General features: G+C 32.1%; 2 protein-coding genes across 3 annotated transcripts; both read right to left on the bottom strand.

Moving 5' to 3' along the window:
• Positions 1-1,227: 1,227 nt before the first annotated feature.
• Positions 1,228-11,857, bottom strand: LOC18588524 (golgin Putative 1). Of its 2 annotated transcripts, none has more exons than XM_007012990.3 (21): positions 11,517-11,857; positions 10,039-10,119; positions 9,197-9,231; positions 8,471-9,097; positions 8,306-8,368; positions 7,628-7,705; positions 7,314-7,517; positions 6,592-6,648; positions 6,360-6,434; positions 6,204-6,275; positions 5,196-5,258; positions 4,992-5,090; positions 4,640-4,711; positions 4,439-4,507; positions 3,689-3,736; positions 3,507-3,602; positions 3,326-3,402; positions 2,322-2,367; positions 2,141-2,239; positions 1,997-2,041; positions 1,228-1,847 (listed from the first exon to the last, which is right to left on the bottom strand). In XM_007012990.3, exons 1-21 carry the CDS (start codon positions 11,542-11,544, stop codon positions 1,776-1,778), a joined length of 2,106 nt encoding a protein of 701 aa, XP_007013052.2. In that variant the 5' UTR covers positions 11,545-11,857; the 3' UTR covers positions 1,228-1,775. The 2 variants fall into 2 exon arrangements, with proteins under 2 accessions (XP_007013052.2, XP_007013051.2); XM_007012989.3 differs by having other exon boundaries at positions 4,640-4,717; positions 11,517-11,856.
• A 6,071-nt stretch (positions 11,858-17,928) lies between these two features.
• On the bottom strand, positions 17,929-19,219 carry LOC18588525 (uncharacterized). Its single transcript, XM_007012993.3, has one exon. The coding sequence runs from the start codon at positions 18,911-18,913 to the stop codon at positions 18,257-18,259; it is 657 nt and encodes a 218-aa protein (XP_007013055.1). The 5' UTR covers positions 18,914-19,219; the 3' UTR covers positions 17,929-18,256.
• Positions 19,220-21,255: the final 2,036 nt, after the last annotated feature.

Genomic DNA, 21,255 nt, shown 5'->3' on the forward strand with positions numbered 1-21,255 from the left:
CATTTAAATATTAATATTTTATTTATAATTTAAATAATATTTTTATTAAAATATTAATAATTTGAATCAATTTTTAATTTTAAAATATATTTTTGTAATATATTATTTTAAATTTAAACTTTTTTCTTTTCATAATAATATTAACAATTAATCATTTAAATATTAATATTTTATTTATAATTTAATCATTAACATTTAAAAGTATTAATATTTTGTTTATTATGATTAAAATATAAATAATATTAATTAATTTTTAAAATTAAAATGTTATTTTTTATATTATATAATTAAAAATTAAACTTTTTTTCTTTTTTATAATAATATTAATAATTGATAATTTAAATATTAATATTTTATATATAATTTACTCATTAATATTTTTAAATAGTAATATTTTATTTATGATTTAAATGTTATTATGATTCAAATATTAATAATTTTAAAATTTTAAATATTTTTTTATAATATATAATAAGTAATTTTTTAAAGTTATGAATGACATTTTAATCTTTATAATTTTTTGAAATTATTCCTTAACTAAGGAATAACTAATATCATATGAGGTGTTGGTATTAGTTATTTCTTAATTTTAACTTATTTTGAAGAATAATCATTTTAGATGAATGGTTATTCCTTGAAACAGGAACCAAACAAAGGAACATATGTTCCTTAAGAATAGACCTCCGACCAAGCATGCTATTACTTTCTAAAGTAATTAACTAAATTCACAATTTAAAGCGATACTAATCTTTTTTTCATAAAATAGATATAAAATTTTATACAATATTTTAATTGAGAATAACATTTTCTCCCCCACACTACACTTTAACATATAGTATCACCCCTTTCTTTTTACATTATTAAACAACGGTCAGACCATAACTTAGGCACTAAGAGTACGTTTGGTTGATAAAATAATCAAAAATAAAATAAAATAAAATAATTATTATATGAAAATAAAATTAAGTAAAAATAAAATAAAATAATTATTATATAATTTAATATGACAAATTGAATAAAGTACCATCCCTTTCTTTTTACATTATTAAACAACGATCAGACCATAACTTAGGCACTAAGAGAAGGAAAAGAGGCTTTCAACAAACGTCAAGATTCGACTTATAATGATGCACTTTTCTTCTTTCAGAGTTTCGGTGCACCCAAAAGTATTAAAGTAACAATTACCAATAGAGAGAGTTGGAAGCCTGAAGGTGTCCGATATTAATGTAAAAATAAGAAAAAAAATTAACCACATTAATTATCACCATATATATGTCTTCCAGAACGTTCACTTTACAACGTTGAAAACACGTCAGAAGTAAACGCTAGGTCTTGCAATCACCCGTATATAAAAAATTAAAAAGAATATTTCATTCGCATGAGAATGACTTTGGATCTACTACATGGTGCTTTCTCATTTCCGTTTCAAAAAGGGATTTCCAATTTTAATGTAAAAATGGTAGTATATCCACAGTTAGCAGCCGCTTGATGCATCTGAATTTCATAACTGAAACAAAGTATAGTTTTGCTACTAGTTCCCATCTGCAGTATTTGATACCAAGTTCCAACATTTTCCTGGAATATTTGCACATCCAGAATGGCAGTGAGTGAAGAGTAAGCATCTTCTATGGTTTTATAATCTTTTGTGTCTTCTTGGTTCATTCCATATATATACCTGCAAAAGAAAATTGAATATACAACCTTGCAGATATTAAATCACACATTTGGATAACTCTCTGTCGGCGCTAACTTCTGACATTGGGCATTTGCCCAATTTATGGTAAGTTAGGGTTGGCAAGACCCATAGATTCTGCAACTTCCCTAGCAGCTAAATTATCCGCTTGTTCCTACACACCACAATTAACACAATGATTAATGATTGGTCTAGAGTTGGAAATAAAAATTTTCACACAAATAGTAATTTTGCCTTTTTGCTAGTGGATTCCTACAATTAACTATTCATAAGGTAATTGCGCAAATGGTCAGATAACCTTACCTGAAGATGATGCAACAAGTACATCAAGAAGAGATGTACAAAGACCTGCATATTTGTCCCGCACGGTTATTGTAGAATTTATATTCTTTCACATTATCCTTCTGTTAAGACATTTCTACAATGATGAGGTGAAACTAATCTTACAAGATAGAATAGCAAAATTATTCTAGCTGTTGGATATCGCCAAAGAAATCTTGTGGCCCTGACAGCCCCTGAATCCAGTAATTTTGCCGCCTTCTGTAACTGCACAAGGCAGTTGAAACACAAGAGTCAGAAAAAACATATGGGATGGTAAGGTGGTTTTGGGATATAAGAGTGGGAAGACCTGTATGCTTGCAGTGGCCATGTGACGGTGATGCAAGGGAAGAGGCCTACAATTATTAACTTGATAAGGAAATTTGAAAAGATCGAAAGCTAACACACAAGTAAATTAAGAAGAGGCAAAATATTCCTGCAGAGGGCCTGCCGAATATAGTAAGTGCAGCTAAAGAAAATGTATTCATTCTTGCTTCACATTTATTTACTTCATAAAAGTAATAGGAAGAAAGGATAGGTTGAAGGAAAGCCAAAAAGAATAATTCAATCACAAATGTCAACACCTGAATATTGCATGAAGAGTGCTGTTGTAATTTGAAGGCATTACAACCCAAGAAGCAATGCGAGGACAATGACCAAGGTGTTAACAAAAAATGAACTCCTATAGTTAAAAAGTGGATGATTCAGCCCACTACAGACTCACAAAGAATTTCTTTTCTTTTCTTCTTTTTCTTCTTCTTTTCCTTTTTCTCCCTTCATACGAAAGGATGAGAATTCAGATGATCTAACTGATCATAACAGCTACATTATATTGCACCTTTCTCTCATTGCGCTCAAGGTTGCAACCCATGATGCTTTCCTTACAAAATATAAAATACTATGGGAATGTAAATATTTCAGGTTGCAAACCACAGCAATTAATTGCTGTATTTTACAGACAAGCTGCTAACATCCGCTAAATTATTTCATTCTTTTATCCGAAGGAGAGATGCATGTAAATAATCGTATCAGGTAATCTAATTGACCCACAACAACTGCACACTTACAACAGTTAATGGTCCTGCAGAACATTTAAATTATAATAGATTCATATTCAATCAAATACAATAGAATTTAACAAATCACATGTTTCTGAAGAGGAAAATCAAATCTCAAAAAGGAGAAGGTAACGTATATTCTTTCTAGCTAATAAAATGTACATATCTCAATATGCTTAATAAAATGCTGAAACTTGCACAGAAAGGGTTCAAGGTTTCTAATCTAATAATAATAAAAAAAAAAGCTTTAACATACTCTAGTGCTTTGATTTCAGTGTCTTCTTCCCAGGAAGATGATGCCCGACGAGGAACCCTACTTCTTTCTACCTCAACCTGTTGAGTATAATGGTAGCATCACAGGCAAAACAAGGATATTTAATACCATTATTTATAACAACAAATAGTTGATAAGTCTTGCAGCACAGAAATCAATAAACCTGTGCTTCTTGAAGACGCTTTATTTCCTTCTCCAACTGGAACTCAGCCGCAGCTTTTTCACTAGCCATAGTTTCTAACTGTGTTTGCTTGTAGTACTGCATAATGGTGTACACACAAGAAGTCAGCACAAACAAATAGATGTTGCAAGAATAAGTAAAAAATAAAACTTAGTTTGTATTACCAATAGGTCAGTTAGTTCACGGTAGCGTTTCTCTAGCTCCATATGCTCCTGATAGAAGGCAACAATATCATTCAAAACATAGGACAGAATGCACCATGAAGAAATACAGTATATAGATGCATAAACAAAACAACTGAACTGAATTCCATCATTCATTTTAGACAGGAGCAAGAAAATTTAAGACATTAGATATCAACAATAGCAACTCTGCGATACAGCTTCTACTTAGGGAATTTTCTCCTTAGTTGTCTGCATATTTTGATTAAAAAAATTATCTGGGGTGTCTTAGTACAGCCTCAGGCATATGTCACGCTATAAATGTTCTCTACTACTAAAATTTTTCCGGAACCTTGGTCCTAAGGACTCAAATAAACTTCACGTGCATGACGACTTTAAGAGAAGACCAAACAAATTCAAGTTACAAACACAGCAAGGACAGATTGTTCCGCAATGATCTGGCATGCACAGTAAGATCTGACAACTTTGAGAAGTCGGTTGAACTCAAACATACAAGAGAATTAAGACCATGTACAGCTGATATGCAGCTAGATAAAGCAGACAAGCAATAAAATTTAAGGCTTTACTAAGTTCAGCAGTCACTGTAATAAACACTGGCAGCTTATATGGCAACAATACTATCGATGAAGCTATAATCTCTTCATTTCTGATTAGTCCCATTTTGATTAAGATGTGTGAATGTATGTGTTTGAGTAAAGAAAGAAAAAAAGATGAACATATTTGAACAGTTACCTGGCGTGAATAATGCTCAGCATCCCTCTTCATGGCAGCCATTTCAACCCTCATTTTCTGCACTTCAACCTGCAGCCAGACAAATTGGTCACAGAAAACAAATCCATATCAGCCAGTAAAAGTAATCAGAATAATCTTCTATAATTGTACGATAAGAACAATTACAACTGTATTAAGAACAGAAAAACACTCGATACTTGCCTCCAATGAAGAGAGCTTGCTCTCGGCATCTCTTTGACCTTGGCGTGCACGCTCCACTTCCTCCTGCCATGCCTGCATCTAATATCATCTTCTTTAAGTCCTTGCATGTCGTAATTACTACAGTTTCTGCTACAGCTAAAGGCTACAGATTATGCCTGTAACTAGAAATGCTTTTTAAACAGTTGAACTTCAGAATGTTCTTAATGATGTAGAAACCCACATCCAGTAGATTACATGATTGAGATCAAATTAGTAGGATGCCTTTTATTGCTAGAGTCTGGCTGCAAGGAAATGGTCCAAAAATGTCATTTACAAAATAGATTTCAAATAGTTACCACCTCATCACATTTACCTGAATCATTTGATTTGCTTCGTCTGGAGACTTCTTCTGTCCACGACGTGCACGAGCTTCCATATCTTGCAGTTCTTGGTTTAGAGTTGCACATTCAACCTGATACCATATCAGGTTAGTTTTAAGAGGCTTTACAATTCATATCTAGCTCAGTCAAAAGACAAACTTTCGCATAAACGAATGGTTATCAGTTTGTTTATATACCTCGAGAAGTGCCACCTTCTGCTCAAGCTCTGCAGCTTTTGTTGTCCTCTCATCTGCAACCCTCTGGACAAAGAAACAACAGCAATTTACAATGCTTGATGAAATATACATAGCGGTCAAATGACAACATACACCTTACTTTGCTGAACAAGGAAGAAATACGAGCTTTGCCAAAAAAATTTAGTGATATTTTGAAATCCCAAACTGTAGATAACATACAAACTACAGGACAGAGAGTTGATTTTTGAATCTAAAAGTAAATCAAACTAAGGAAGATATGGCTTCATAATGGTGAAACTAGTGGCACTAAACTGATCATTTAGAGCAATTCGAAACAAGTTTAGCAACTACGAACAATATGTGATAAATTTTTATAGCTTCAGTACAACAGTTGGCAGAAAACTACTAGATTAGTAAATACGAAACTGAAAAAGAGAAGTCAAAGTGCCTTTGAGATTACTGTATCCTGATAACCAAATTCATTTGGATTGCCTTTTTTTTGCCACTTCAGCATTCCATGTTTTCTCAAATAAAGAGTAGTGGTAAATAAGATTGTGCAGGTATACCAGGCTTACACATCATACTGTAACACCAGAATCCCAAGAATTCAGAACACAAACATCCAATATACCATTCCAATCACATGCTTCCGTTGTCAAAAAAAGAAGTGCCAAACAAAAAAAAATTATTATAAAAATGTAATATGTTAGCCAATGATAGTTTTATTATATAATCATATTTAGCATCCAAAAAATTGACATAACTTCACCAAACAGATATTAATGCAAAATTTCCACCATATCAAGGCAATAACTGAACCAACTGATATCTACTTAGAAAAGCATCAGCAAAAGGTTAATTCAAAAGGCTTATATTATATTCAACTCAAAATTGTATTGAATATGCAATTCTTCATTACTCAATTATCAAGCAAAACAAGAATATTATGCATGCCACTTAGGAGCTGATTTTTGTCATGAAATCAGAAACAAAGAATCCTTACATTACCTGGATCCTAGCAAGAGCTGTGGATGCCTCAACAGCTCGATGCTCCAATTCCACTTCCCTTTCCATGGCAGCCTTTTCCATAAAAAAATAGAGATTATTAGAGTGCAAGATAACAACAACAAATTAATAAATAAAATAAATGTTCCAAGTATAGACCATTTTAGTAGCATTATGGGCTGCACGTTCTTCTTCTGCTCTCCTTTCTGCGGAAGCCAGCTCCTCACGTAGGGCCTAAGAAGAAGCATAGAAATAATTTAACAAGGTCATAATGAAACAATAATTTATGTGTTTGTATGTGTGTGTGTTGAGTAAATACACATGCATGTGCAAGGATATGATAACAATCTAATTTAAAATCGTAAAAGAAAGAAAGGATCAATTAGTTTACCTGCATCATCCTTGTCTCTGTTAATTCCCTGTTTCTCATAATAGACTCCATATTTGCCTGATGGTATGCAATCAAAAGTTTTAACAAACATCAGATAATCAAAAGATGCAAGTCAAGAACGCATATTGATTATCCGTAGAAGAGAGGGAAAATGTCTAAATGTAGAGGTAAAAATAAAGGAGTATATAGTAACTAAAAAGAGTGAAACAAAAGCAGACATGCATATTACAATTTGCTTAGGTTTGTTGCAGCAATGAGCAGACATGCATGATAAAACCTAAAAAGCTTATAGTAAACTCACGAATGAGCTGAGTTTTGTTATAACAGACATAAAATAAGCTCTTTAAGTATTCTATCATGACAAAAGCATGAATAACAGAAGTGGCAGGATCTATATCTTTTTATTTAGCTTATAAAGCTCTTAATTGTCAGATATACAGAATCTGTTGTAATAGGAATTATCACTTTTAAAATAAACCACATAAATCCACCCACCAAATCAAACAATTTATAGCCACAATGTATATTGCATGCTTGACAATTGTTGCAGTGATTATTTCAGTTGGTAATAAGGTCTTCTAGAACATAGTTTCAAATTAGAAATTAAAAATATTACTTTAGATGAAGTACTAAGTAGAGACCACATTTATGTAAGATATAGCATTTTGGGAAAAGAGGGGCTAGATAATCAACAATAACTGAATATAGTTCTAGAGTCAAACCTGCACTGATGCCAGATTTCCTTCTGATAAAGCAGCTTGTTTCTTAAGTGCATCCAGTGAATTGGCAAGTGCCTCAATCTCAGAGTTCTTTGCCGCCAAAGCCTCAAGCATATTTGACTCTACCCTTGTTACTTCACTCTTAGATACAGATAAATCTTGCTGTAGTTGTTTTATACGAGCCTCATAAGATTTACTCAGCTCTCTCTGTCAAGGGAGCAATTTAGTATTAAAATAGTACTTCAACAGCATTCATGACAAGCATAACTATAACTTGAAAATTGATCCAAAAGGAGAAAAGGGAAAGAATGATTTACCTCAGCAATTAGAAGCTCCTCAAGCTGTGCGTTCTCAGATTTATATTCTTGAAGACGGGATGAAAGTCCAGCACAAACCTGGGAATCAGTGTAGAACAATTTGGTATAAATACCAATATACAAATTTAGGAAACAAAGAGAAAGAAAGGGGAAAAAATGCAGAAGTCTAATCTGTGAGCGATTACTTAGAAGGAGGTATAAAAACACTCCCGATCTTTCGCAAGTTCAGCTGATTCAATTTAAAACTTACTCTTTTTATGAAAACAATTTTTTTGAACAAGATTATTCTTCCAAGCATTTGACAGAATTATTCTCAAGTTTCTGCCTAATTGCTGGATGAACACATTTATGATTCAGATCAATTATGTACTAAATGCACTAAAAGCATAAAAAATAAATAACAGCAAAATAGATGCTTACATAACCCATTAACAGACTTCAAAAAAAAGAAACAAATATTGACAGTTTCAACGCAAGAGTGCAGCTTGTTCTGATTAATAACAAAATTATATAGAGGACACTCCATTATATGCCATCCCACTCATGTATCCCTTATGGTCGGTTACTGAACTCTTCTTCTTTAAGAGCAGTACATAAGAATGATGCTCACTTCTTCATATACAATTTAGTCTCAATATTCTTCTGAAAAAGAAACACCAATAAATTCAGAGAGCTTACCCGAGCTAGTCTTGCCTCTTTTGATTGACCAGTGGGATTTGTGGTTTTAAGCAGTCCTTGAGCCTAGAAAAAAACTAAAGGACTAGTGAATAAAGCATTTAGATGGAAGACACAGGAGAAGATTCAAGGAATCAACTGTAATTTCAGCTTGTGTATATTTGTCACCTCATCAAGTTGGTCCTGGACTTTCATTGCAGGAGTATCAGCTTTTTGCTCTTGTGGCTTCATTTGATTCACAGGAGTTTCAACTTTAACATCATCTTCTTTTACTTGAGCTTCAGTGTTAACAGGAGAATCAGAAACTACAGGTTGTGACCTCTCTTGGTCAGTCTTCATAGGAACATCTGCACTTTCAAAATCAATGTTTTGGCCACCATTGGCTAAATAATCTTCACTAACAACCTCCATTTCTTTGGCAGCTAAAGGTGAAGAAGGTTGCTCTGCATGAACATCAGAAGCATTCTCATTGAGAAGCTCGCCATTTGAAGTTGACAATGAAGCTTCTGCATTGCTAACAATTGCAGAGATTTCTTCCTGATCAGCATCACGTATAACCACATTGGTTTCCAATGGTTCAGAAGGAATTCTAGCGGTATCTTTCTCACTGCTGCTGTACTGCTCACTACTTGTCTGGACCAAAGACTTAGCAATAGGGTTTCCCTCATTGTCAGAAGAAAAAGTACCCTTATCTTTATCAGGTGTTATGCCTGATTGTAATACTTTTGAACTTGTTTGTTCACGTACAGTATCACTAGGTTTCGGAGATTTAGTTGCAGAAAGTCTTTTTTGAGCCTGCAAACAAGTAAAATCATAAAATGAAATTTATTTTTATAAAATATTACTTAAAATGAATATACTTAAAACTAATCTGAGGTTGTATGCTTGTAATACCTTTGTCCTTGACTTTGTCTCTTTTGCTGAAGAACCTAGCACATTAGAAGCTTTTACAATTAGAAGGGGGGGATAAAAATGTGTGTCTATGAGACTGAGATAGGGTGAGAAAGAGAGAGAGAAGCAGATATTGCAAGTCAAAGAGCAAAATAGAAGATAGCTCGGTGTTATTACAATAAGCCTCTTAGACAAGAATAAAAGACTTCAATAAGATTTTATTTTTCACCTCAGAATTCAAGCTGATGTTATAATTTTTTGGTTTTTTATATTTTTATTCAACAAATTACCAGATTCTGATTACCATGAAGCTTGACATATCCAATTTTCACCTCTTCAGGGAAGAAAATTCAAGTTAGATTTCTCTTCTTCTCAACCATGCATCAAGTTCCAAATAAAATTTCACTTTAATTTCCAGCAGAAATGGAAAAGGAGCGCATCAAAAATCCTGCATATTGTTATTAAGTTCAGCCAAAGTTTAATATTCAAGGCAATTTTTGTATTGGTGCAATCAAGGCAATTTTTTTATTGGTGCCAATAGATAATAAATGACTAGTAAAAATTACTAACCTAAGGTTCACGTAAGGATGGTCCTAAAAAGAATATCTATTTATATTGATTTTATCTGACTAAGCAAATGACCCAATATGAGATGGCCAGTCTAATTGCTACTGAGGCATAATCTCATAATAAACCAACAGACTTTTATAACTTAAGTCTCGCTATTAGACTAACTCTCTGTTGATATAACCATGAATAGGAAATTGAAGCACAAAGACACCAAACTACGTCTTTAACATTGATTTACGAATGAAAATAATCCCTAGATTTTGAAGTATCCTCACCTTGTGACTGAGAATCAGATTGCTCCTCTGACAGTTCACTAACAACCAGCTTTGCTCTTCGATCTACAACTTCAAATAAATCTGGCCCAAAATACTTCCTTCAATTATTATCAAATCACAGAAAAGGAAATGTGAATGCTAATTTTACTGATGGATAGCAAGCATTGCCTGGAGGAATAGGAAAATATTGAAAAATAAAGAGTAAGAGCATGTGATAAGTCTTTAGAGACTTTTTGCAGAAGTGCTAAATGTTCAGACCACATCAATATTACCCCTTGCATACCTTTATATTGACCTTTTATACAGAATATTTAAATAAAAAAAGGAACAAAAACATTGCAGCAAAATTTGTATGAAAAATCAACATCCAACAGAAAAAATAGATGAAGAAGATTTATGAACCTGTTGCCAACCAACAAATGCAGGGACTTTCTGATACAAACTCCCTAAAGCAGGCCTCAAGATTCAAATAAAAACCAATAGTTTTAGTTTGAAATTTTTATTTGTCCATGAAAAGAAAAATTTTGGGACTTCCAAGTAACATTGATATTCTCTAACATGGATGAAAACTAACTTCCCCTACAACAGATTTAGAACTACTGGAACAGCATCAAAACCAACCCCCTAATACAGAGTCCTAGCATTCACAATATTAAAGCTATCTATTAGATATTGCACTACTTAATACTAGACAACTAATCAAGATTTCTCATCTAAATTTCTCAACACTATACAATGGCCATAATAGACCAGCAAATAAACTGCAGATAGTACTTGGACTCAGAATTCCATCACAAGTAACACTCAAAAAAGAACCAATAACAACAAGAATTACAATACCCATCCCACAATGTCAATTCCATCCAGCTATCATTTTGCCATCAAATGTTTGTTTACACCAACCCAACAACATCAATTGAACTGTTGCTTACTGCAAATAGACTCCTGGCATTGGCATTACCAAGAATAGCCAATAATTAAGAAAACTAGGATCCAGATTGCACACTCCAAAATCTAACAAAAGCAAATTCCCTTCCAGACAGGCAACTAGTAATTCTAAATTTTCTCAAAGGAGTAAACATGCCATAGTCCCTCATAACATTTCTAAAGTAAGCTTAACTGGGGTTCAGTATTTACTTCAAATTGTGTCAAATACGATATCAGATAACTCCAATGCAAAAAAAAAAAAAAAATCTATCTTATAATTTTAAGGGGGGAAGGGGGAACTAAAATCTCCTTGCCTTTTAGATTATATCAAGCTAATCACCAGCAATTTACAAGTAATTCCAAAAGCAGACAAATAAAAATTAAACTAAGCGACCTAATCCATTCAAATCTCACGTTTATTCCTACTCCATTATGATTTAATAATTCAAAGCTTTAGATCAGGCATTCAAAATTCAATTAAGAACTTCAAGGTCGAAAAATAAAAAACAAAAAAACTTAGGTTGCAATAAATTGAAAGAGAAGAGCCACACCTTCGGCTGCTTTAAGCCACGAAGCCATTGGTTATGCCTTATGAATCTGGAAGAAAATCGTGCCCTAGAGATGGATCCACGGAGCTTCCATGCACCGGCGAGTGAGATTATCAGACGGCGTCAGTGAAATTCAGCGTAGCTATAATGAAATGGTAACGAGCTAGATCTCTGCTATGATCAAGAGCGCGATGGTCTCTTATCAAAATGAAAATATTATTGGAAATTCCGGAATAGCATTTGAGCTTTTTTATAATATTAACCTTTTTTTAATTTTAAGATGTGCTAAAGATGCCGTTTCTGCAGTTTGTCCGTTACAGGAACCCTATTATTATTCCAAAATTAAAAATAAAAATGTCGTTGAAGACACAGTGGTTAGTTACGGAGTACATTGCAAGTAAACTTGATTAATGATAATTGGATTTTGTATTATAATTTTTAAAATAAAATGATTAATTGATGATGATCACGTGGCATCAAGAGCATGATATTAAAGATACTTCGCGCATCTGGACCGTCCAGTACTGATCCTCCGCTCCACCGCCATACTCCCGGTTCTTATCATCTACAAGTAAGTTTATCGAAGCATTTTTGTTTTTTATTTTTTAACCATTTCACATTCACAATCATTTTCTTGTTACTTTTACTGCCTGATGATTTATGTTTTCGAAAGTAAAAATAAATAACACACTTAGATGTACAAACAAATTACAAATAAATTATATAATTTTTAAATAATAAAATTATTAATTCTACTGTTTTATTAAGTCACTGTATTATAATTGATTTTATAATTAATTATTTGTTTCATTTTTAATTAATTATAGAATTTTTTTTTACCTTCTATCTTTATGTTATTTTTAAGGGGAACAAATAATAAGCAAATAGTATAAACAAATGTCAAAATCTGAATTTAGTTTTTCTATTATCTCAAACTCAATTATGTGGTTTAGTCTTTTTATTCGAATATTTTAATGAGTTTATTTTTAATATTTTTATTAAAAATCAATTTAAATATAATTGATAACATTATTAAGATTTTACAATTAATTTAAACCACCTAACTTTTTTGTTTGACTTGAATTTTTTTATCATGTAACCCACATTTATAAAAAAATAAAAAATTATTTTTAAAATTATAAAAAATATATTATTTATTATCCAATTGAAATAAATATGATGTTTTTTAGGCTCAAAAGCACTAAGTAATCAAAAATTTAATCTACCTTAACATATCAAGTTATCATCAAAATACTACATTAAACAAAATTTTAACATTGTTATTAATTGTTTGTAAATCATCTTTTAATAAAAATTCAGAGATTAAATTAAAATAGAATTATTAAAACTGTCAAATTAAGATAATAAAAAGATTAAATTCAAGCTTTGACCAATAAGCAAAAAGAGTAACACGTATCATTGATCATCTATCAATCTTAATTCTATGTTCTAACTTCAAATAACAGGTCAAAAAGTTTATTTTAGTATTTTTCATATACTTATTTTTCTTATATGAATACTTGTGAAATTTGTTGGACAACAATGGTAGTCATTTTAATTTTCCTATTGTAGTGTTTTTTTTTTTTTCTTTTTGGAAAAACTTAGGCTCATCAAATGCTTATTAGATAGATTAAGATGAAATTCTAGTCATCAGGCTACTTAAGATCAAATGCTTCCATTTTATGTATAGAAAGAGTGCTTCGAAGGTGGTACATCGTCCTTATGTGAGTGAGCAAGCTTAAGGTTTGGCGCCATAGTTTTCAAAAGGACAGGCTTCAGCCCATCTAGAATGTTGTTCTCTAATTTTGTTGTCTTCTTAGTGACCCATTTACTAAGGCCCTTGATTTGAAGCTCCAAATTCATTATTTTTTAAAATTTAAATAATGGATACGGTCAAAATTTATTAATTAATTTGATACGATAAATCAAATTTACCATCTATTTTTGAATAAATGTAATTTTATTATTTCATTTTTTAATTTGGTTTATCAAAAATTAAACATATTTTGCTGAATATTCTTTTGTATCATTACCTAATATTTAAATAATAAAAATAGATGTACTGGTTCCCAGTATATTTCTTTTTGTTTTTTCCTCTGGGTAATTCTTAGCTGTGATTGACACTAGGTTGAATCTGGTTGAGTTGAATGCAACATATACTAGTTATTTATTTATTTATCTGGAAAGAAGATAATTTTTCACGGGAGACAATTTTTTGATGATGACTCGACATCCTAGTCTGAACTCTGAAACCATACTTCGCAAGGAATTTAGGTAGGGTGTTGACAAAAACTAAGGTAATAAACAGTACATTCATCCAATCCAACCTCGGTCTGTCTGGTGTCTGGACAGGGTTGGGATGGATCTTTGCTTGTTGGACTAGACCTTACACATTGCCCAGTCCTATGTTACTGTCTTAATTACTTAAGACTTAGTTTGGTTGGTGTTTTTACATTTAATTTTTTTTATTTTTTTTATAAAAAGTGAATTAAAAAAAGAAAACAAAATACATAAATAAACCCTCAAATTATATTAAAAAATTAATTTAATACTTATCCTTTTATTACCTTCAAATAAACTCTTAAATTTTTATTTTAAATTAAATAGCTCGTCACATTAACTGTTGATTGAAGTTAGTCTATATCTTGTCATTTTTCATGTGACATATTGATGTGTCATCTTCATGATGTCAATACCATGTGATAAATGATGTGTATAAAAAATTGTTGATTAAGAATTAGATTTTTTCTTTTTTTCTATCCAAATGTCCAAAAATTATTAGTTAAGGATTTGAAACAAAAAATTTTTTAAAAAAAAAACTAATTGCTTCAAACTAATTATATTTGCTTTTTATCTGATTACCATTGAAATCATCATTCTTAACAAAAAAAATTTCACTTTCTTCAACATTTTCTAAACTCAACATACCTTGTAGTTAAAATATCTTCTACTTATCTACAAATTTCTATTCCTTTTCTAAAATCGTTTTTTTTTTTTTTGTAGTCTTGGATTTTCAAAATATGTGAAAGATGTGGAGAGAGAATTTATTATTGTTAGTAAATAAAATTCAATATCATTAAATTTACCTTACAGATTTTAAGGAAGAAAAGAGCATTAGATTTTCCTTATAAATTATAAGGAAGAGAAGCGAAAGATTTAACTTTCTTTTACAAATTTTAGGAAAGAGAAGAGCATTAGTTTTTTGTTACAAATTATAAGGAAGATAAGATAAAGATTTGACTTTCTTTTATTGTAGAACAACATTGTGTGTCTTTACTAGTTTCAATATTATAAAAGTTATGTATCTTACCTTTACTTTTCTTCTTCCCAAAATCATTTATGGGTATTCTCCTGCTTTCCATCAACTTTTAGTCAAGCAACAATGGTTTCAATTAAATTGGAAAAATTGGATTAAGTTTTTTTTATTAGGAATGATGGCTTTAATTAAGAAGATGGTAATTAGTTTGAAATAATTATGTTTTTATTTAATTTTTTATTTTAGATATCTAATCAATAATTTTTGAACATTTAAAAAGCAAAAAACCCAATTTAAAGTCTACGATAGCTTTTATATCATCAAGATGTCACTTCAACATACCATATGATAGATACCATGACTTAAAAAATTGTTGACAATATCATTAATTAATAGAAGTTAGTCAACAATTAACAATATGAGCTTATTTAACTTAAAATAAAAATTTAGGGGTTTATTTGAATGTAATAAAAGAATAGGGGTTAAATTGATTTTTTTGATAAAATTCAAAAATTATTTGGACATTTAATCAAATATTAAATATGAATAAAAAATAAATAGCAAAAAGGTAAAATGAAACCTTAATTAATTTCAATCTTTTTTTTTATCACCATATCTGTCTCCTAAATTAGTCAATTGCGTCAAAAGCCGCAAAAAACCTGAAATCGAAAACGTCCAAAAATAAAACCCTAACTCTTGTATGCACCTAGCCTTTACGGAACACAGAGACCCTTTACCTAACAAAGCAAGAAGTCTCGTACTACTTTTTCGATGGAGAACCCCAACTGAATACAGCTTTTGCATCGGCTCCACTCAGCAACCGCTTTTAAGGAAAAAGAGAGCCCAATCTCAACCCATGCTCCGATAAGTCACTAACAATCAACAACACAAAGGCCCACTCTCAGACCCCTCCTAAGTCCTGGCTCAGCTCTTTGTCTTGTTTACCCTTTTTTGTTCCTGAGTTCTTATCCACATATATTAATTTAATGAATCTGCTTTGCCATAAACCTCGGTATCTCGAGGAGACAACACTACAAGATTAAAGCTAAAGCAAAAATTTCGGTTAAAAAGCGTTCCCAAGCAACGATTATTATCCGGTTAAAATCGTGATTATCTGAATATGAATACGTGGCCATCAACAAATGAGTAGCAGAGAATTATAGTCAAGGAATTTAACAGTGTCACAGTGACAAAGATTCTAACTTTCCTACGGTGGATTAACTAAAACCTGTCAACCTAAAAGTGAAAATGACCTGAAAGCTTGAATGATGGATGTAAAAGTGCCAGGAGTCAAAATCAAACAGGAGCAGGGCGCCTGTTTGCAATTTACGTGTGAGAATAATGAAAAAAGAAAAAACTGACGGCCACAAAAATATCAGTGACGGTATGTGTCTGGCTTTCGGGGTCGCGATGTTATGTTACATGCAAAATTTTAATATTATATATATATATATATATATATATATAATAAAGGCATGGTCGCGTGGTTTATTGCTTTGAGAGGGAGAAAAAGAAACCCTCTTAAGTGCTGGAGAGAGACTCAACTTCAATCATTTAGGGAACCATAATAATTCTTACCCACTATTTGTCATAGTTATTTTTCTTGCACCGTCAATGTCTTGTTCCTGTTAACTCCCAAACGTTCTTACTACTGTCTTTGCTTCCAGATTTATATAGACACACATGTTGTTTTTTGTGTTAAGTTGTAAGTATGCAAAAATGACTTGTCTATGATCTCTTGACTGAATATATATGCCAAGAGGGTTGTGGAATGTGGACACCTCGAATGAATAAATTATTAATTTATATGAATTTTACATAATTTTAGATAGTAATCCTTTTGGATAAGATACCAACAACAAAATTTCATCCTTAAAAACTAAGTTAATAAGATTCTTTTACTTAATAGTTGAAGTTAATTAGATATATGAGGATCTAGATATATGTTGAGTTGAATTAAAGTTATGGTATGTCAGCATACGGAGCTCAACTAATTAAATTCTAAGTGATAGTAGAAGTAGAAGATCATAAGAAATTATGGTTGGTTCAAATTTGAAAGAGTTTAGGTAATTAATATCAAACAAGGAGAGAAAGGAAAAGAGTAAAGTTAGGTTGCCCAACAGGAAAAAGCATACAAGAAATTCAATGATGGGAGTGCCCATCTAAATCGAGAGGAAATGGGCAAAGTTAAAGCTACATATCTATCTCAACCGTAACTTTTGGACCATTAATTGTTATACATTAATTACATTTCTTGTCGCATTAGTTTTCAAACCAACTGCACCTGAAAATGAAATTACTAATGTTTTAATAGAAAGATATTTGAGAGTAAGATTTTTTTTTCCTTAATGTGACTGTTAAATTGACTTGTGTACGAACTTGTTTGACCCTACTAAAACTTAAGAAAAAAATTTGATTGAATTAAGTTCTTTTTTTTTTTCCAGAAGGTATTGTCAACCATAGTAATAACCTTTTTTTTTTTGTTTATTTAAAAATTTTATTAAATTTGTCTATTACCCTAAGTTTGGATTTGAAAATTTTTTCCCTATGCCTTGTCATATGTTCAACCATGTACCGATGGACCGCCCCCATGCTTCCTTTCTCCAAAATATTCCATAAAAAATTAGCTAAGTGTAATAAAATAGTATATAACAACGATTAATTACATAATCATAGTTATATTGCTACTATGACACATGATCCGCACATGAATCAGGAGAAAATTTTGATGCAGGCAGAAATTAAAATAGTATACTACTAGTAGTAAAAGTAGAGAACTTACTTAGTACATTAATTCTAGGGCAGGTAGCATATTTAATTAGGAAACACCCAAGAGGAAAATTGATTTTTAACTCTCATGCATGGCAAATCAGTAACTACGTAAATCAATCACAGCCACAACGATCGCTATCATAAAGACAGCAACACAACAAATACAAAAACATTTTAAAGAAAAAAAAAACCTAAAAAGCTAATGCATCCAAAGCTCTCCACTCACCAACCTTAAGTAATGCATTAAAATTCTCTATTTTTGCATGCCTCAACATATATTATACTATCTACGCTTTAATTACCTTGTAACTTACTTCATTGGGATGAATTTTTTAGAGGAAAAGAAATTAACTATAATTAGTATAGCACTAAATATATATATATATATATATATAATTTTTTTCTCTTTTTTATTTCTGTATCAAGATTATTGACATTGGTAAATGAAAAGAAAAGTAAAAACACCGAACCCAAAAAGTTACAAATATGAATATCTTAAAAGATTTCTTAATCTGAAGAAAAAGCAAACTACCCTGTAATACCCAATTAACCAAACTTTGTCAGATCAAAAATTCTCACATGATAGCAAAATTAAAGTATTATGGTCCTCTATGCAAATCATGTGACTTTGGTTTAGCTTGGTTTTGCTTTTGAAGGTGTGATAATCTTCCCCTGGGAAGCATGGAATTGAAGTGTACAAACAAGATTTCTGTCATCATCGACCCCAAGTGTTATGAGCGGGCGACTCTAAGGCAGACATTCTTTTCTGTGACTTAAGGTCCTTGTAAAACTTCTTAATGAACTCCTCAGCCGCCTTATCCACCTGGCTATCTCCCTCGTCCTTCAACGGGAAAGGCGAGTCCGTCACTCGCAGTTGCCTCACCATTGGGCTCCTTCCAAACCCTGGCAAAACCATGGGGGACGCCTCCACGGCCGCCGCCTCATTGTTCAACATCTCGAGAACCTTTTGCACCGCCGCAACCGTCGTCACATCATCGTAATGGTAATTCGATGACTTGCCAGAATGGTGGCGGTTGTTGTAGTAATTATAGTGGTGGTGGTGCTTACGCTTGTGGGCATAAAAAGGGTAAAAAGCAGGGCTGTTGCTGCAGCTAAACTCGTATTCTCTTGGGGAAATGAAGGAGAGATGAGCATCGTTGGAGCGGCAACTCAAGGAAGACAAATGGTCGTGGACTTTGTGGTGGAAGACGAGGTTGCTTATGGCTTTGCCTGCATTATGTTTACCCTTCTTGAGCATAAAATGGAGATCAACCATTATTTTGCTCTTTGATATCCCTGTCTTTAACATGAAGAAAACTATCCGTACAATGTTCCATAGTTTTTTGGCTACAACCGGTGGGCCTGCCTCCATTTCCTTTTTGTACTTCGTAGGGTGAGTGAGAGAGAGCTTTTTTTTGTTCTTTTTCTTCCCTTTTTTTTATATTTCTTTCATTTTTGGGTGATTTTTGAGAGAGTAGGGGGAGAGAGAGGGAGAGAGAGCATTAATAGGGAAGAAGGGATCTTTGGTTTTGGACGCAACGGGAGATGAGATGCAGAGAGCTATATAAAGGGCTGGAAAATAATTATTTATTAATCAAGGTTAATAATATAAACAAGCAAATAATCCCCACTCTCCACTACAGCGCGTTTTCAGAAGAACAACAAAAGCTTTCAAAAATTATAATGCTGAAGAAAAGTCTTCACTTCATAAATCTTTCACGCGCTTCAAAAGGGAAGGTTTATGATTTCCATGCAAGAGAAATAGTGGTTGCAAATTTTCATTTGTTTTTTTTATATATATTTTGGGTTTTTCTTTTCTGTTCTGCATTAGAAAAGTTGCACCGGAAATTACTAGAATAACCCTGGAATAAAGCCAAATTACTTAAATATATCCGGAGGGTGCAATGATTAAAGATATTTAGGTGTGTTGGAAGCACGAAAAAGGGCTTCGCCGTGGACGCTAAGGTGAGCTTCATAGTCTAAATCACGGCACGATTGGGTTAAATCCTCACCGTTCATAGTTTCATCTTGACCGTCCGTTTTGCATATCAAAAGAGCATATTAAATAGCCCATGGACCCCTTGCTACCAATGTGTGACAGCATTGACAGATTATAGCTAGCCAAACTTTGGTGAAAATTCAAACTCTAACAGCTCATAATCATAGCACATAGTTAGGGCTTAACCGTAGATCTGCATGCTTTTGTCTAGGCTAGTTAAATGGGAAAGAGATTTAATTTTTCTCACTAGTATTAACATGAATCTATTAGACCAATAACACATTTAATAAGAAAATGATAGTTTTTACTCTCATATGTTTACTTTAGTCCCCATCGTGTTCTACTCTTTATTTTGGACACTTGATTATGATAAATTAAAGATATGGAAGTGAATTTATTTGAGAGTAAAAATAATTTCAAGTAAGTTTTATTAAGTTTGCTCTAACTTAGGGTGGTGGACATGTCGTGCAACTTATGATATATATATATATATATATATATATATATATTGTTATTTGGAAAAATTGTTTACCAATTAATATGAAGAAGGATTTATCATTATTGAGAAAACAATTAACAATTACAAAAAAAAATTAACAATTACAGGGAGATTAGACTTTGTGGAAGGGGTGCTCAACTCGGTTGTGATGAGATAATTTTGAATTATGAATTTTCAAAAAAAAAATTGAATTATGCTCTTTGGGGTTTTCTCCATTGTGTTGGAAAGCAATGTAAAGTGAATTTATCGATTAATTTTATACCACACACAACTTTTATAGGCTATTTTCATGTTCATATATGCAAATATTTATATTTTTCAAAAAAAAAAACGATTAGAGATTTGTTTTTAAATTTTTGGAAAAACTATGTGCCTATATTTAATGCTAGGATCGTTATGCACGGATGTTGCAATAATCTATTACGTTAAGCAAATTAATCAATGGACCGCGGCTTGGTTGAGGTGCATTAGATGATGGATATTTGGTTGTTCCTTCCAAGCATTTTCATGGCGAGAGAGGCGATCCATTCCAAAATGCCAGGCTGACAAGGTTGACAGAAATGAATAGCTGCACCTACTTGGGACACGTGGCAGTCCAGTTGAGGTCCAGATGAATCTATGGCCGCAGGTGCCAATATCAACCTTTGTACGCCCTCATCTCGGCCGTTCAATTAGGTAGGGAGAGGGAAGGGGTGAGAGGGATCCCTCTATATTCGTCAACAACGGGCAGAAAAAGAGCGCTTGGGAGACGGCTGCAATAATTGCATGAAAACAAAAGCTTGCATTTATATGGCACTAAAATGACACAACACATGCAAAAACCCTAGTTCAAGCAAAAAATTGAGCCAATGAAAAATTAAAAAGGGTCTATGTTTTTTTAAAAAAAATTTTGGGTTGAACCCTAGTTATAAAATAATTTAAATATGTAAAATATTTCTTTTTATTTCTTTCTTTCTCTCCTTTTTAATCATGCCTTGATTCATCAATTAAGAAATGGGTTTTTTTTGTTGTTCTTTCTCAAAAAATTCTTCTCCTTTTTATTTTCCAAATTGAATCCATTATGAGATGATGTAGTATGAGTAATGATAATTACAAGAAAAATAATACTAGTTTAGTACAATTGGAAATTTGAATGTGTGGGTGTCACGTGCAAAAGATTCAATAACGCAATATCGGAGCAAACATGCAACTTCGTCTTCTCCTTCAGGAAATTATG

The sequence above is a fragment of the Theobroma cacao genome, chromosome 9 (genome assembly GCF_053813885.1).
Source record: "Theobroma cacao isolate CCN51 chromosome 9, ASM5381388v1, whole genome shotgun sequence".
Taxonomy (NCBI): domain Eukaryota; kingdom Viridiplantae; phylum Streptophyta; class Magnoliopsida; order Malvales; family Malvaceae; genus Theobroma; species Theobroma cacao.

Excerpts from the sequence above, each read along its gene's own strand:
- LOC18588524 (XM_007012989.3), bottom strand. The coding sequence starts at position 11,544 with ATGGCTTCGTGGCTTAAAGCAGCCGAAG. Across the intron at positions 9,098-9,196 it reads AGACAAAGTCAAGGACAAAG|GCTCAAAAAAGACTTTCTGC; the intron begins GTATTACAAGCA and ends ACTTGTTTGCAG. Across the intron at positions 5,259-6,203 it reads CAGCTCTTGCTAGGATCCAG|AGGGTTGCAGATGAGAGGAC; the intron begins GTAATGTAAGGA and ends TTCTTTGTCCAG.
- LOC18588525 (XM_007012993.3), bottom strand. The coding sequence starts at position 18,913 with ATGGAGGCAGGCCCACCGGTTGTAGCCAAAAAACTATGGAACATTGTA.